This window comes from Mastigoproctus giganteus, chromosome 11 (genome assembly GCF_048544385.1).
Source record: "Mastigoproctus giganteus isolate SK-2022 chromosome 11, ASM4854438v1, whole genome shotgun sequence".
NCBI classification, from domain to species: domain Eukaryota; kingdom Metazoa; phylum Arthropoda; class Arachnida; order Uropygi; family Thelyphonidae; genus Mastigoproctus; species Mastigoproctus giganteus.
In genome coordinates, this window is record NC_143585.1 from 45,448,599 (window position 1) to 45,467,549 (window position 18,951).

Consider the following 18,951-nt stretch of genomic DNA (forward strand, 5'->3'; position numbering starts at 1 on the left):
AAAAGATTTCCTAAAATCCAAGTATATGATATCAAAATTAGTTTTTGCATCCAGTTACTTTGTAACCACATCATAATAACCAATCAAATTTGTCAGACATGATTTTCCCTTAACAAATCCATGCTGTGTCTGAATTATTGCTGCAGTCTTGTCTAGATGATCCTGGAATGCATCTTTAACCAGTGACTCCATTATTTTACCTGGAACAGAAGTTAAACTAACTGGTCTGTAATTACTCTGTCACCCTTCGAACCCCCTTTGTGAATTGGGGACACATTTGCACATCTCAGTCCATGGGGACCTCCCCTGAGTGCAAGGATGCTCTCATAATTATGGCTAAGGGTTTGCTTACTTCCTTTGCCACCTCCTTTAATATAACTGGATAGATCCCATCCACAACAGGTGCCTTTCTTATGTTTAACTTCAACAATTTCTTCCCGACTTTGTTCTAAGTTATTACAAAATCATTAAGCACCCTGTTATAATTTGTATAATGCTGCAAAAATCTAAAAAATCAGCTAGATGGGCTGAAAAGTTGCAATTGAGATTTAAAATTAAAAAATATAAGGTGCTGCACATGGGAAGCAATAACCCTAGAATAACATACACTTGGGGTAACTATACAGTCTGACATGAAGTTTTCTGAGTAATGTAGACAGACCGCTAGGGCATCCTGTCTACACTGCTTCATGGGGTTCTGTCAATGAGGCATACATGAAGAGTTTTAGAAAGATAAAAACCAATATCATTATTTGGGAAAATATTTTTCCATTTAAAGATCAACAAAGATAATAATCATAACTAAGGTAATCAAAAAAAAAGATACTTGGTGGTAGATGACTACCACCATTCAATGGAAAGGTAGTCTATTAGGTGGTAGATGACTCTCATCAACCGGTGAAATACCACCACTTTGCTTACTGGAGGCTTGAAGTGGTGGAACCCATGTTTAGTCTCTAGAGCTAATTTCCGGTCAACCCTATCCTATCTCTTCCATCATGCAGTATGATTTATGACTTTTGAGGTTATGATGAACGTCGTGGTGAGATCCAACATTCCTTACATTTCGAGGGTACAGCTCTAAAACAGTGTTCGCAGGCCGGCCGCTAGTTAGTACACCGGATCGAACCTATTGGTAACTCTCTAGGAGACTTCCGGATCAGCTAGTGTATAATCTTGCTACCTCTACTCTGCCAGATAGTGATTGGAGGGAGTCCGAGTAGTGTGTATGTGGGGAGCATTGCCGAGGCCACATTGTGTCAAGGATCTGGGTATATTCTTACCACATGTACGCCATATCCAAAAATTTCATTACTTCATACAGCATGTCCCACACACTTTTTCTTATTATTGAATACACCATGAATTGTCAAAATAACAGAGCAAGCTTATCTGCAAAAAGATCTAAACCTCCCAAGCACTTCCTAATTCATTTCACAAATATACATGGTCTCAATTCTAATCTTAATGATGTCCATTTCCACTTTCAGTCTGCCAAACCCCATGTACTTTTTCTGACAGAATCTCTGTTATCGGTTGATTCAACTACTGCTCATCTCAGATGCCCAAATTATTCGCTGTATGATTCCTTTCACCTCAAAGGTGGTACTTGTGCATATGTCCGTTCTGATATTCCCTGTCAGAGACTTGGCAATTTGGAATCTACTCTCTTTGATCTTCTCTGGCTTAAAATCTCTCTACCTAATTGTGTAAAATTCATCTGTTGTCTCTATCGTTCTCCCAACTCCACTAATCACTTGGAGCTTTTTGACTTCCTCCCTTTGCAACTTGACTTTCTCCAGTGAGGTAATTTTCCTTGGTGATTTTAATGTTCACAACACGAGCTGGCTTCCGTTTTCTAGTCACACCGACCCAGCTGGTCGAGATGCTGAGGCTTTTGCAATTACTAATGACCTAGCACAGATTGTTCATTTACCTACAAGAATACCGGACAATCCTAATCATACAGCCAAAACGCTTATTCTTTTTCTCACAAACAACCCTTCTAAGTACACAGTCGAAGTGAGAGGTCCTTTAGGCACTTCAGATCACAACTTGGTGATTGTCTCTTCTCCAATGGAACCTTTATCTCATAGTTATACCCAACCTCGTGTTGTTTGGCATTACAAGAATGCAAAATGGGATGACCTGCGAGACTTCTTTTCTTCTTTTCCTTGGTCGGATTACTGTTTCAAAACTTCTGATGTCAACGTTTGCTCAGATCGTGTCAGTGAAATTATTCCTGCAGGAATGGAATCCTTTATCCCACACTCCACTTTAAAATCTCGTCCTTTATCTAAACCTTGGTTTTCCAATAAATGTGGTAAGGCCGTTCAAGAGAAGAATGTTGCATATCGTAATTGGCTTGTTTCTAATTCTTCAGTTCCATTTTCTGCCTACACCAAAGCTCGCAACAATTGCAAAGCAGTTATTAATCAGTCCAAACTAGAGTTTGAACAGGCTAAGAGTAGAAAACTTGCTTCTTGCCCTAATGGTAGCCGAGCATTCTGGTCTCTTGCCAAAGTTAGTGGCCGCAACTTTTGCCCATCTCTGCTCCTACCTCTGTCCAAACCAGATGGTTCTGTTGTCACTTCAGCCAAGGATAAAGCTGACCTGCTAGCATCCCATTTTTCTTCCAGCTCATGTATTAATGATCTTGGTAAAACACCTCCCACCATTCCCAACACGCTCCATTCAATGCCTCCTGTGGTCTTCCGTCAAAAGGATATCAGAAGGATTTTGATGAATCTTGATGCTAAGAAAGCTCCAGGTCCCGATGGTATTTCTCCACTTGTTCTCAAAACCTGTGCTCCTGAACTTACTCCTATTCTTTGCCGCCTTTTTTCACTTTCTTATTCCAAAGGTGTTTTTCCTTCTGCTTGGAAATTTGCTCATATCCAGCCAGTTCCTAAAAAGGGTGATAAATCCCTCCCATCCAATTATCGTCCCACTGCAATTACTTCTACTCTTTCTAAAGTAATGGAGAAATCAATTAAACGCCAACCCTTAAACTACCTAGAAACCTTCCATCTGATCAACGATCGCCAGTATGGATTCCATCAGTGTCGATCCACTGGTGATATTCTGGCTTATGTTACCCATTTGTGGACTAATTCAATGGAAAGGTTCGGTGAAACACAAGTAGTTGCTCTTGACATCTCAAAGGCTTTTGATTGTGTTTGGCATAAAGGTCATCTAAACAAGCTTCCATCTTATGGTTTGCCAACTGTTTTTAGTAATTGGTTATCCAGTTTTCTCTCTGATCGCTCACTGAGGGTGATGGTAGATGGCTCTCTGTCTTCTAACTTCTCCACTAATGCCGGTGTCCCCCAAGGTTCAGTTCTTTCCCCCACTCTTTTCCTCTTGTATATTAATGATCTTCTTCCATTGACTGGAAATCCTATCCATAGTTTTGCCGATAATAGCACATTGCATTCCACTTTCCATTTTGAGAAACCTTGTCCTGCTCAATCAGCTTCAACTTCTCGAAAATCTGCTGCCAATTCCTTAAATGCTGATCTTCAGGTAATTCTCCAGTGGGGCAAAGAGAACTTAGTCGATTTCAACCCTTCTAAAACTCAGTCTTGTCTTATATCTCGCAAAAAGGATTCTTCTGCTCCTATGCTTATATTTGGTGACACTCCAATTTCTAGGCAAAATGATATATCTCTTTTGGGTATTACCCTGACTTCTAATCTCTCTTGGCACAAGCACATTACAAATATTGCTTCCTATGCATCTAAAAAACGTGGTTTTCTCTTTCGCTCTCGGCATTACTTTTCTTCCAAACAGCTGCTCACTCTGTATAAATCGCAAATCCGCCCTGCCATGGAATATTGTTCCCACATCTGGGGTGGTGCTCCCAAAACCTCTCTCAGGCTTCTTGATTCCATTCAGAAGAGGGCAGTTATGTTAATTAATGATTCATCTCTAACAGAGTCTCTCCACTCTCTTTCTCATAGACGTACTGTTTCTGCTGCATGCCTCTTCTACAGATACTTCCATGGGCACTGTTTTTCTGAATTGGCTTCTATAATTCCTGCTCTCTCTTTCAAAACAGTCCGAACACGTGCCGCCACCAGGCAACATCCATTTACTGTCCAACTTCAAACCCACAGAACCAACTTTTCATCATCCTCATTTATTCATTCAACTGCCGTTTTCTGGAACGACCTTCCTTCTTATGTATTTCCTGAAAATTACAATCTACAGAAGTTCAAGTCCAATGTCAACAAATATCTTCTTTCGTCTTCTCAACCTCCAACCCAAGTACGGTACTAAGTACTATAGGTTCTGATACCTCTCGTGTTTGGGAGTCACATAAAAAAAAAAAAAAAGATAAGGGCAAAGTTAGAATAGAAGAGAAGAATTTAGAAGTACAGAATAAATACCTGAATGATTTGAATAATGAAAGTATTACCGAAGAGGAGGAGAAGATTGAAAATAAATCGAGTCACATTTTGGACAATCTCTACTATTTAGTATGGAAATTCACAATATCAGATCTGAAATGCTGACAACTGGATAGAAAACAGCTTCATGCTATTTACATCAAATTGCCTGATGGTCATTTTAACACAATGCCAGAGAGCATGGTGCAACTTTAATTTTTGATCTCCGTTAATTTCTAAAACAACCTGCACAAGGGTATTAACCAGTCGTGGGTCACCTGAAGGTTAGTTAGACCCGCCCCTCCACTTTCACTCAAAAACCACAATGTTCACTCAGGGGTAATGCTACCTTGCTCGGTAATTTTTGCTGCTGTTATAAGAAATATCCAAATAGAATGAGTCTCAAAGCTGGCAATATCTTTTACATGATTTGATTTCAGCGGTTAAATTGCAGCTAAAATTGTGAGAACCCTGGATGAAATGATGGGGGGGGGGGGCTAGATATAATTTTGTTAAGAAGTAAACAAAAGTTGAAATTAACTGATAGATGGGAAAAGGGGATGGGGGTCTCAAATGTTTGTGATACTGTGACCCCCTAAAATGATAAATGAATTTGTGTGACTTCATGTCTCCCAAAAATAAAACTAATGATTTCATCTGGATTCGAATTCAGCAAGAAATAAATATGCCACTTACTTTTAATAATTAAATTTTATTCTATATAACTTCATGTCTCCCAAAAATAAAACTAATGATTTCATCTGGATTCGAATTCAGCAAGAAATAAATATGCCACTTACTTTTAATAATTAAATTTTATTCTATATAACAAATAAAACAATGAAAGAACCTTACAACTTTATAAAATAAACCAATTCCATAATTTGCAATGGTAGCATTAAAAAAAAAATGCATTTAAAACCTGATGCAAAGTTTAAAAAAATTTTGCAACTCCCCTCCTCACCCTAAGTTGCTTGTGATCACTTTGGGGGAGGGGGGGTTACAACCAACAATTTGAGAACCTCCTGGCATAAGAGGTTCAAAATGATAATGGTAAAGCAAACACATGAAACTACATATATAATATAGAGTTTTATATATAATATAGATTGTATGAACACAGATTGTATGATAGTATGAATGTTAATAAGCCTACATCAAAATCAGTTGAGTTCGCTTCATGATTGATTTTTTATTAAAGAAAAAAAAAAGAGAGAGATAGAGAGCTTACTACTTGTGTGTGCTAATTAAGATTACAATTAGGATTATCTATGTATTTCAATTATTCTTGCTTCTCCTTCTTACTAGTAACCAGATAATTGGGAATTTACTATATTAATAAAATACTGATTTAAAGGAAGTCAACTTGCTTACGAGTAAGTTTCCAATGTTGGCACCAGAAGCTGTTCAATTATCCGCAGCTCTTTTGTTTTATCATAAATAGCTTCTCCTAGCTGATAATCAGGAGGTCCAAATATATTCCCTAAGCCTGTAATTAACAATTTTACACCTTAATAAGACTTTCAAAATTTGCACTTAGAGATATCATCTCTGTTTTAACTTAATAAATACTACAAATAGATAATGTATAAACTATTAAGTCTAAGTGAAAAAAGAGATGCAGAGAAAAATTAATGGAAAATTTTTAAGTACATGTGAAGCTTCCAGTACATTCCATAAATACTTCATAAATACGTGAACTTTTGTAACTAAAGGAATAGCGAAGATAAAATCTGTATATCAGAAAAATTTGAAGAACACAATTTAAAAGAAAGTAGCATATACAAAATAATTATGCTATTATATCATAAGTTCGACCAGTCAATCTGTCAACCCACACGGGACCAGCGTGGCAGATTATGGTCCATTTCCCTCAACACAAATCATTGAGGAGGCTTCAATCCTGCAATGGACTGATAATGGCATAGATACCATGCCAATATCAATGAAGAAAAATACATGGGATGCATATAAATTGTTATGTGACACAGAAGCCTATGACAGATATAAGCTAGTCTGTAATCAAGTCACAAATGAGGTTAGGCAAGCAAAGGTAGATTATGAGAAATCTTTGGCAAAGGATGCTAAGATAACGACAAGGACTTCTTTACTAATATAAACTCTAGAAGGAAGGGGATGAATCACATTGGTCCACTTCATATCGATGGTTCAACTGTTGATGATCCTGCTCAGATAGCTGATAATCTGAATGAGTATTTTGCATCTACATTCACACGAGTTATTAAGGAAGGAAAACGCAGGTAGTTTACCACACTCTAACAGGGTGCTTAATGATTTTGTTCAGAGCAAAGTGGAGGAGAAATTGGTGAAGTTAAACATAAGAAAGACACCTGGGGTGAATGGGATCTCTCCAGTTATATTAAGGAGATGGCAAAGGAAGTAAGCAAACCCTTAGCCATAATTATGAGAGCATCCTTGGAGTTGGGGGAAGTCCCCATGGACTGTAGATGTGCAAAAGTATCACAATTCACAAAGGGGTATCTAAGTATGACATGAGTAATTACAGACCAGTTAGTTTAACTTCTGTTTCAGGGAAAACAATGGAGTCACTGGTTAAAGATGCATCTAGACACAGCTGCAGTAATAATTCAGACACAGCATGGATTTGTTAAGGGGAAAGTCTTGTCTGACAAATTTGATTGGATACTACAATGTGGTTACAAAGGAACTGGATGCAAAAAATAATTTTGATATCATATATTTGGATTTCAGGAAACCTTTTGACATTTTTGCGCATGGAAGACTACTGTACAAATTGGAGCAGTACGGCATTAAGGGTAAGTTGCTACAATGGATAAAAGTGTGGTTGAGTGGGAGAAGACAGAGAGTGGTAATTAATGGACGCTGCTCTTCGTGGACTAATGTTATTAGTGGAATTCCTCAGGGTTCAGTGTCGGCCTACTATTGTTTTATATATTTATCACTGATACTGATGAAGGTATATCAGGCTTCATGTTGAAGTTTGCAGATGATAACAAAGGTTGGCAGGGTTGTTAATGACAGTATTGGCAGTGTGCTACTGCAACAGGATCTAGAAAATTTGGGCAGATGGGCTGAGATCTGGCTACTGAAGTTTAACATTGACAAATGCAAAGTACTGCATATGGGTCGAAGTAACCTCAGAGAAATGTACCAACTGTGTGGTACTACACTTAGCGTGGTAGAAAATGAAAAATACCTGGGAGTAATTGTGCAGTCAGATATGAAGTTTTCTGAGCAGTGTAGACAGTCTACTAGAGCAGGCCATGGGGTTTTGTCAATGATATAAAGGAATTTTGCTAGCAGGGAAAAGGAGGTGATTGTCCCTCTGTATAAGGCAATGGTCAGGTCAGGCCACGCCTTGAGTACCGCATACAGGTCTGGAGGCCTCATTTTAGGAAGGATGTAAAGTTGCTTGAGCACATACAGAGAAGGACAGCAAAATTGGTGAGGGGAAACGAAGGGGTCCTCTTATCAAGAAAGGCTTAAGTTCTGCAAATTGCAGCAGCTGAAGACTAGGCACCTGCGAGGTGATCTGATTGAGTTGTATAAGGACTTGAATGGGTTGAGTATGCTGAATTCTGATGGGATTCTTCCGTTTGCTCAGATCAGAAACCTGAGGGGGCATAAATTCAAATTGAGGAAAGACAGTTATAGAATAGATGTACGGAAATTTGAGTAAAATTGGATTTTTTTTTTTTTTTAGCTGAAGCTACATAAGCTCATACACTTGCTTTCTTGCATCACAACATGCCTCCATTACTACTACTACTATGGCTGTAGTTTTTTTTCTTTACCTTTATCACAAGTTACTTATAAATTACAACAATCTAAATATTTATTATGTAAACAATTGTTTTCATCTGTATACTGGTAATGGAAAAAAGATTTTTAAAAAAAAATTAGTAAGTTAAAAATTATTCTGCAAGTCCCACACTTCACTGATGCTATTACTTCAGGAGTTATTTCTATATACAAATCACAAGAAACTTCCTAATGCAGCATATTTCTCCAACATGCCAAAATTTTCTTTGGTAATTTTCTGTGCAAATGTTTCTTGATTAAAAGATATTGCTTAACTTTGGACTCTTTACAATGGCAACTACTTCAGCAGCCACGGGAAAGTTTTCTGAGTATCACATTCTAAGCTTAAAACTAAAAAATAAAGCTGCTCACATTTCAAATTTGTCTTCTTTTCCCCTTTACACTCTGCATCTTGAGTTTGAAGTTCATGCAATGTACAATATGAATGACAAGTAGCTGTAAGTCATGATTATCTCATTTTTACAAATTCATGATTATTTTTTATACCCTTCTTTTACACTTTTGTGGAACTGATGTCCCTGCCAGATCATATTTCATTCTTTCAAAAACATGAAAATCATAGACGATTTTCATGTTTTTCGGCAAACCTATGACTGCTGATATCCGGCTCTCTAGTCCCATCAAAATGCTTTACACCAATCCACCCTTTTGTCTGTGGCAAATGTATGAGCTTATCCTGGGCAACAAAAAACCAATTATGGCTGTCTTCAGATGTCACTTCTGGTTTGTTTCCTTACCAGAAGTGGTTGTGCCTGTTGACAATACCACAAGCATGGAAAACAACTTCAAACAGCATTACGTAACTCAAATGGGTATTCATTACTCCACTGGAAAAAAAAAAAAAAAAAGTTCACAAGACTTCATTTCTCTTATCACCACTCCAGAAAACAACTGCTGAATGTAATGAGATTTGTGCAATTTTTACTGCAATTCCACCTTCAAAACTGTCTGAACTTCATAATTTATTCCACTTTCCTTCACCACCTGTCTGACAACCTTCTCTGGGCTAGTTTTGATCATATTTTGAATCTAGTCAATGCTTTTCTGGTGACCTTAGTATCATTCTGATCTTAAAAACAGGTCCTTCAAGTAAACCAGTTATTAAAAGCTTTTTGGTGATACATTTTAATTATCTTTGGATGATCAACATGACATGTCTTCCCATTCGCTACCATCACAACCTCTAAATTGCAATTACATACTACTCAAATGTAGCAATTTGTCTTTTTAAAAAAAGAATTCATCTTTCTGCTCGTAATGGATCAGTCCACCTGAAATGGAGAAAAAATGAAATAAAGAAAATGGAACAATATAAAATTCACAGAAATACACATTTCAAACAAAAAAAAATTACTACCTATAATAACAATAGAGCATTTCAATATTGAAAATTTGGGCTTATGAATTGCCCTGTTGTCAATTCTATTACAATTCATGAAGGCTGAATTATAATAGAATTGACCTCTCTCTATGAATTGTTCTCTCTACAATAGGGAAAAAAAAGTCAAAATAGACAGCTACTGTTGGCTCCAGTGGAGACTAGAACATACCCATAGCTAGGTTCTGAAGCACCCAGAAAAACTGTCAAAGTGTGAAAAACATACTGCAGCTGACAGCTTTTTCACTATGGGAATAGTTAGACATGATAAAAGTCATCTCAGGGAAATTTAGTATCAACAAACACTGTCAAAGATCTAATTGTCAAAGGTCTACTGATGGAAATATGTCACAGAGTTGGTCAAGGGATGTAATTATATTATTACTTATTGGAAAATACTCAACTTCCACTCAATACAAATGTCTTTATCTTCAAGGAAAAGTGTTAGGACCTTCTGTGTCCTTTAACTTGCTATGACTGATTGAAATTAACTATGTCAATGGAAAATGTGCACATTAGTTGGTTGGTTAGTGCACAGATTCATCTAATCTTTTTGTCACCCCATTTTACCTTGTAGTTGACTACCAAGTCTTTTTTTAGTGGAAATTCCAGTGAGAGAGAAAAGACAACCAGCAAAGTTCATAAACAACAGTAAGCATTATTAAATATATAGTCAACTATACAAGGTTATTCAAAATGATTCATCCAATTTCAAATGACTATATTTTTGAAGTTTACAAATACAGAGTGATTAGTGATACACCAACCAAAAGAAAAACTGTGCTAGTTTTGTCTCTCACCATATAAGTGCTCTATGTGACCTCCCATAGTTACACGAGCAACGTCGAGATGATATTCGAATTCCTCCCACATTTGCTCCAGCATGTCCTTTGTCACTGACTCCACAGCAGTAACAATGCGATTTTTGAGCTCATCCAGGGTTGTGGGCAACGATGGCATGTACACAGCATCCTTAACGTACCCCCAAAAGAAGAAGCTGCACAGCGTAAGATGAGGTAACCTAGAAGGCCAGCTGTAGAGCATCAAGTCATGGAGTCTACTGAGACCAATTCAACGGCGAGGGAGCACTTCATTGAGGAAACGACAAACATCCAAATGCCAATGAGGCGGCACCCCAATCTTCGTTCAATTGGGGGAAATAGCCAGTTCTGCAGCATGAGTGGTCACTCCTATATGCAGCATAGCATATAGGAGTGACCATTCACTGTGTTCTCCATGAAAAAGTAAGGGCTATAAACCTTTGCCCAGGAAATGGCACAGAAGACATTAAACCTTAGGCAAGTCATGCTTGTGCTCGACTGTTGCATGTGGGTTTTCCATGCCCCATATGCAAAGGTTGTGATTCATCTTGCCACTTAAATGAAAATTTGCTTCATCACCGAACACCAAGCAGGGAGAAAAATCATTGTCCTCCATACCCTCATGCATGAGATGGCAGAAGTTCAGTCAGCTTAACTTGTCCCCTGGAAACAGATGCAACCTGTATGGCTTCATGATCAAGCGCCGTCTCAAAACACACCAAATAGTCGTCCGAGGAATTCTCAGTTCTTGACTGGTGCAGTTTGTTGACTTCCTCAGGCTACGTATGAAACTCTGATTCTTTCCACATTATACTCAGACATGCGCAGTCGTCCTGTGCTCTTGCCTTTACACAAACATCCTGTTTCCTCGTGCTGCCGATACTACCGATGGATGCTCTGAGCACTCGGTGGATCAGTTCCGTAACGTAAACGAAACTCGCACTGCACTGTGACTACCGATTCACACCTCAAACTGCAGCACACAAAAAGCCTTCTACCGTGTGGTCACCATTTACTCACAGACTGTCTGTCGCGGAGCCACAGTGACAGTTGACCCATCTCATGGTGACCTTCTAAAACTCATAGATTTCCTTTTTCATTTGGTGTATGCCAAGTTAATACACAGTTGATAGGTACGGCATTATGCTCATTTGAAATCAGATGAATCATTTTGAATAACCCTGTATATAAATTAAACTCCAAGGCAGCCTCACCTACAATATTGTGACATGAATACCGTGATGTAACAACTAATAGCAATGAAATACCTTCAAAGTGATATCTCTGCTAAGATCCAAGAACCTTTGTTTATGTGGGAGCATTTGGTCACATGACAAATGTTGAGAACAAACTCTGGGCCTCTAATTTAAGAGGTAGTGCAGCATAAACGAACCAATAGTAATAGCCACAGAGTGCAATGACGCCACAGGCTACTGCTGCACTGCTGGAGGGGGGGGGGGAGAGAAAAAAATTATCAAAACTAAAATTACTGTAACACAGAGCGAAAACAGATACAAAAATAGATTGTGACAAGTTTAATAATAGGAAATATACATATATTAGATTAGATACATAAAAATTAATTTCCTCAGTTAAACCTGACGAAAGTTGACAAAACAACCGAAAGCCTTTTGTCTGTATGTATCTAATCTAATATATGTATATTTCCTATTATTAAACTTGTCACAATCTATTTTTGTATCTGTTTTCGCTCTGTGTTACAGTAATTTTAGTTTTGATAATAATGAATCCAGAGAGCATAGGCCTCTTTAATCATAGATAAGAAAATACAAATTATATGCTTCCCTCCTCACCTAGGTTACTATCGGAGTTGACTTTTGAATTCATTAAAACTGTCAGCTTCAACTAACTGTCACGGTAACCTGTTTTAGTAATCAGCGACTCGCTGGCTAAAAGGAAACGTTCTACAATCTCATATAAACCTCTTCCCCTGTAATTTGAATTTATGCCCACCCCGAGTTCTGGAATTTTCTATAATAGTGAAAATTCCACCTTTATTCATTTTACTAACCACTTTCAGAGCCTTATAAACATCAATCAGGTCACCTCTGAGATGCCTGACTGCCAAACTATGTAGGCTACATAATCAGTCTTTCCTTGTATGGTTACCCTTTTGCCGACCTCACCATGTGTGTTTCCCATCCTTGGAACCTTTCAAGAAGCTCAACGTTTTTTTTTTTTTTTTTTCAGATTACATCTCTATACTTGAACACAGTACCAAATGTGGTTGTACAATTGCCTTATACAGTGGGTCTGTGTGGCCTCCATATCTTTACAGGATAACATTCAATAAATCACTGATAGGACACCATGGGCTTTCCTGGCTGCATTTACACTGTTCAGAATCATGCATAAAATTTCATAACTGTAAACAAATATACATTTTTCCATTCCATATACTGATATACTGGGCATTTTCTACATCTTCACTCTCAGCCATTCATGTAAGTCGAACTGGTCACTGTTTCATAAAAGCACTCCATAACCAACTAAAGTAGTTATAATTGTAAAAGCAGTCTGCACAAAGCTGCAAAGTTCTCTAAGCAAGTGAATGCTAAAAGAGAGGAATGTCACATTTTAGTATGAATTACAAGCATTGAACGGCAAGTAATATCGCAAAATATGGACATTCGCTCTCTCTCTCTCTCTCTCTCTCTCTCTCTCTCTCTCTCTCTCTCTCTCTCTCTCTCTCTCTCTCTAGCAGGTAAGAAAAAAAATATATAGCTCTTGTTTTAATGCACAACTCCCATACATCAAGCTCCATGAGTACAGTATTATGGGAGTGAAAATGGTGACCTTTGTAATTAGTGAAACAAACTGAGAAATATTTCACATACCTCAACAGTTTTTTCATATGTTCTAATCCTTCATTGTTATTCTATCTCATAACAAGCACATACATATGGTGAACTTAAAAGAAGATACACAGCACATATGCTGGGAAGCCATGCATTCTACATTTTTTTTCATTTGCATGTTTTACATTTCAAATAATCCAACAACAAATTAATGAGAGATATACTGTAGTACTAGGTTCCAGAAATCCACATTTTCAAAAATCTGGGAAGTCCCATCATTGCTGGATATATGAGGTTGTCCTGTATTTTACATAGTGTCTAAAATTCTTATCACTTGGATATTTCAATCCTGTGTATTGGCTTAGCTCTTTTGTGCATTACCCTTCTCTTCACCCCCCTTCTATTATTCCTTATAGGAAAAAGTTCTTGATTTTTGCAGTTTTAAGAACCACATATAAATCAAGAAATGACTGAAAGAGTTTTTTTTTTTTTTTTTAATAGATGTGTTCTAGATATAATAACCTACAAATGAAAAGTTTACAGATTATTATACAATTATATTGCTTCTCATTCTTTTGTTGTGTTAAAACTTTCTTTTAGTGAATAGTGTCTATGACTGAGATTTTCTAAAAGTTTTCTACTGCTTCTGAATTTGGTAAAATTGCATCTAAAACACCAGAAACTCAAGCCAGGTGTTAAAACCCACAGGAACTAACACCTAACTTGAAATACAGATATAATGCAAGTCTACCTGTACATTATTTGTAATTAATAAAATTATTAAGATGTACCAAGTGATGTTAAATAATAACATTACCCATTGTCCTTTTGTTTCGAAAGTCAGCTAACAAGTCATTCAATTCCTCTTTTGCTTTCTTTCTTGCTTTTCGAAAAACAGCTCGTAGGACTTCTTCCTTTTCCAGCTGGTGCTGTAGTACCTCATCTACATAAAAAAAATAATAAAAATAAATAAATAAAATAAAATGATGATTTACAGACACTGTTTCAGGGTAAGATTACATGGAATACTTAAATTTCAATTTTTCCACGTTGCTAAAAACATGGATATTCATATTGGTATAAAGGAATAGTGGAAATCAACTTCAAAATCAAAATAATTTTTGAAATACCATTTCTGGTTTTAAAGGCACTATACTTTACTACCAAAAGCAATTTTAACACTTGTTAAAATAATCTTAAATGACCATAAAGCCTATTTACAATTTTTTTTATATTACAAGGAATTTGTAAATAAAGTTTTTACAATAAAAACACAACTTTCGTGTATGTTTTTATTGTAAAATGGCCTTTTAAAATTAAGCACACTATTACTAAGGTTACCATTAAAACTAAGCACACTATTACTAAGGTTACTTAAGGTTACTAAGCCTACATATGAGATTTTAATTTATATGCTGACTCCACAACAGTTATGAGTAACATTATCTGTAACTTAAATAAGTCTCTCAATACTCCAATATTAATTAAATTTAAAGTAATTAAGAATCAAAATCAACAGTATAAAATGATAGAGATGTCTATTCAAACTAAAAATTCAAAGAACTTAAAGAAATCATTAAAAATATATAAATGTATAAGTTCAGTGCGATAGCATCAATAATACATAGCCAAATCTGAATTAACACAATATTTGCAAGGCAGCATTGTTTTAAGTTATATCTCATATTGTGAATACCTTCACGAGTTGCCATGGATATTGCACTACTTTGAATAAGTAACGCTTCACCTGAGGAGAAGACTAATGTTACTTATTCTCAGATGGATACCACCACTACCCAGACGGCACCGTTTCAGGGCTATTTGGCCCTTCTTCGGTGGGTGGGTATATCCATGGATGTATCCCACATGATGTATCCATGTGGGTGGGTCCATGGAAGTATCTGTAGAAAAGACATGCAGCAGAAACACTATGTCTATGAGACAGAGAGTGAAGAGACTCTGTTAGAGAGGAGTCATTAATTAACCTAACTGCCCTCTTCTGAATGGAATCTAGAAGCCCAAGAGAGGTTTTGGAGGCACCACCCCAGATGTGGGAACAATATTCCATGGTAGGGCGGATTTGCGATTTGTAGAGAGTGAACAGCTGTTTGGAAGAAAAGTAACACCAAGAGCAAAAGACAAAGCCAAGTTTTTTTAGATGCAGAGGAAGCAATATTTGTAATATGCTTGTGCCAAGAGAGATTAGAAGTCAGGGTAATCCACAAAAGAGATATATCATTTTGCTGAGAAATCAGAGTGTCACCAAAGATAAGCATAGGAGCAGAAGAATCCTTTTTTGTGAGATATAAGACTGAGTTTTAGAAGGATTGAAATCAACTAAGCTGTCTTTGCCCCACAGGAGAATTACCTGGAGATCGGCATTTAAGGAATTGGTAGTGGATATTCGAGAAGTTGAAGCTGATTGAGCAGGGCAAGGTTTTTCAAAATGGAAAGTGGAATGCAATGTGCTATCATCGGCAAAACTACGGATAGGATTTCCAGTCAATGGATGACAGTAATTAATATACAAAAGGAAAAGAGTGGGGGGAAAGAACTGAACCTTGGAGGACACCAGCATTAGTGGAGAAGTTAGAAGACAGAGAGCCATCTACCATCACCCTCAGTGAGTGATCAGAGAGAAAACTGGATAACCAATTACAAAAAAACAGTTGGAAAACCATAACATGGAATCTTGTTTAGAAGACCTGACCTTTATGCCAAACACGATCGAAAGTCTTTGAGATGTCAAGAGCAACTGCTTCTCTTTCACCAAACATTTCCATTGAATTTGTCCATAAATGGGTCATATAAGCCAGAATATCACCAGTGGATCGACACTGATGGAATCCATACTAGCGATCGTTGATCAGACGGCAGGTTTCTAGGTAGCTTAAGAGTTGCCAGTTAACTGATTTCTCCATTACTTTAGAAAGAGTAGAAGTAATTGTAATGGAACGATAATTGGATGGGAGGAATTTGACACCCTTTTTTAGGAATTGGCTGGATATGAGCAAATTTTCAAGAAGGAAAAACACCTTTGGAATAAGAAAGTGAAAAAGGGTGGCAAAGAACAGGAGCACAGGATTTGAGAACAAGTGGAGAAATACCACCAGGACCTGGAGCTTTCTTAGCATCAAGATTCATCAAAATCCTTCTCAAATCCTTTTGACGGAAGACCACACTAGGCATTGAATGGAGCATGTTGGGAATGGTGGGAGGTGTTTTACCAAGATCATTAATACACGAGTTGGAAGAAAAATGGGATGCTAGCAGGTCAGCTTTATCCTTGGCTGAAGTGACAACAGAACCATCTGGTTTTGACAGAGGTGGCAGCAGAGATGGGCAAAAGTTGCGGCCAATAGCTTTGGCAAGAGACCAGAATGCTCTGCTACCATTAGGGCAAGAAGCAAGTTTTCTACTCTTAGCCTGTTCAAAATCTAGTTTGGACTGATTAATGACTGCTGTACAATTGTTGCGAGCTTTGGTGTAGGCAGAAAATGAAACTGAAGATTTGGAAACAAGCCAATTACGATATGCAACATTCTTCTCTTAAACAGCCTTAGCACATTTATTGGAAAACCAAGGTTTAGATAAAGGACAAGATTTTAAAGTGGAGTGTGGAATAAAGGATTCCATTCCTACAAGAATAATTTCACTGACACGATCTGAGCAACCGTTGACAGAAGTTTTGAGACAGTAATCCGAACAAGGAAATTAAAAGAAATCTTGCAGGTCATCGTGTTTTGCATTCTTGTAATGCCAAACACAATACGAGGTTGGTAATAGCCATGAGATAAAGGCTCCATTGAAGAAGAGACAATCACCAAGTTGGGATCTGATGTCCCTAAAAGACCACTCACTTCCACCGTGTGCTTAGAAGGGTTGTTTGTGAGAAAAAGATCAAGTGTGATGGCTGTATGGTTAGGATTGTCTGGTATTCTTGTAGGTAGATGAACAATCTGTGCAAGGTCATTAGAAATTGCAAAAGCCTCAACATCTCGACCAGCTGGGTCGGTGTGACTAGAAAACGGAAGCTAGCTGGAGTTGTGAACAAAATCACCGAGGAAAATTATCTCACTGTTAGGAAAGTTGTACTGGAGAAAATCAAGTTGCAAAGAGAGGAAGTCAAAGAGCTCCAAGTGATTAGTGGAGTTGGGAGAATGGTAGAGACAACAGAATTTGACACGAGGTATAGAGATTAAGCTATAGAAGATCGAAAAGAGGAGATTGCAAATTACTAAGTCTCTGACAGGGAATATCGGAACGGGCATTTGCACAATTACCACCTTTGAGGCAAAAGGAATCATACAGAAAATAATTTGGGCAACTGAGATGAGCAGTAGTTGAATCAACCGATAACTGAGATTCTGTCAAAAAAAAAAAAGTACATGGGGTTTTACACACTGCAAGTGGAAATGGACATTGAGGTTAGAATTGAGACCATGTGTATTTGTGAAATGAACTAGGAAGTGTTTGGGAGCTTTAGATCTTATCGCAGATAAGCTTACTCTATTAGTTTGACAATTCATGGTGTATTCAATAGCAAGAAAAAGTGGGGGAGACATGTTGTATGAAGTAATGAATTTTTGGATATGGCGTACACATGGTAAGAATATACCCCGATCCTTGGCATAACGTGGCCTCGACAATGCCCCCCCCCCCACATACACACTACTCGGACTCCCTCCAGTCACTATTTGGCGGAGTAGAGGTAGCAAGATTATACACTACCTGATCCGAAAGCCTCCTAAAGAGTTACCAATAGGTTCGGTCAGTGTACTAACTAGAGGCCAGCCTGCGAACACTGTTTTAGAGCTGTACTCTCAAAATGTAAGGAAGATTGGATCTCGCCATGATGTTCATCATAACCTCAAAAGTTAACAGCCATACTGCATGATGGAAGAGATGGGGAAGGGTTGACTGGAACTTAGCTCTGGAGACTAAACATGGGTTCCACCATTCAAGCCTCCAATAAGCAAAGTGGTGGTATTAAATGGTAAATATCTAATAAGTAATATCTAATATCTAATAAATAGTATTCCTTATTAGATATTTACCAAAGTAGTAAATACCTAATAAGGGATACTGAGACTTTATCTCTGAATTTAAAAAGCTACTGTTTAATTTCCTTCAAAAGCTTATTGCTTAAAGTAGAATTTTGTTTTTCCAAATTATGAAAGAGGAATCTAAAAATTCCTTCACGTTTAATAGATTTGTGTTATGATTACTTAATGCTTCAACTGCGAGTCACACAAGTTTTAAGCAATTTAATATATTTTCAGCATCCTTTAATATATTTTGGATATGCATCCTTTCATAGAAGGGATTGGAATTATGACCAACTTAGGAAATACTCAATTATTTTACCCAGGAACTATCGTAGTTCTCATGCCGAAAGCGTAGTATTTTTCTAATTGGACAAGAATATAGATCGTAAATTTAGATAAAGAAAATGAAATGGTTATTTGAAACTGTATTTAAATAAAAATTAAGTATTTGAAAATAAACTACATAGCAGTCTGTATATTACATAAACAAAAATCAAAAAAATCTCAATTTCTAAAGAAATTGTTTTTGCTTCTCCCTGGAATTGGGAATTTTAAAGATAATTTTTTTCCAGGAATTCTTGGGAAGGAATTCTGAGGAAAGAATCCCTAGGTGGGAGAATGAGTGGGATGGCATATAAATTTCAGTAATTTGCAACTTTATTTAATGTA

At 37.2% G+C, this 18,951-nt stretch overlaps 1 protein-coding gene across 1 annotated transcript in view; it reads right to left on the bottom strand.

Moving 5' to 3' along the window:
* The window catches only part of RhoGEF2 (Rho guanine nucleotide exchange factor 2), a 764,869-nt gene that overhangs the window by 445,781 nt on the left and 300,137 nt on the right, over window positions 1-18,951 (bottom strand). Inside the window, exons 17-18 of the mRNA XM_090384978.1 lie at window positions 14,052-14,177; window positions 5,766-5,880 (exon numbers count right to left, since the gene is read on the bottom strand). Of these exons, the coding sequence (XP_090241104.1) occupies window positions 5,766-5,880; window positions 14,052-14,177 (241 nt within the window). The remainder of the gene's footprint in view (window positions 1-5,765; window positions 5,881-14,051; window positions 14,178-18,951) is intronic.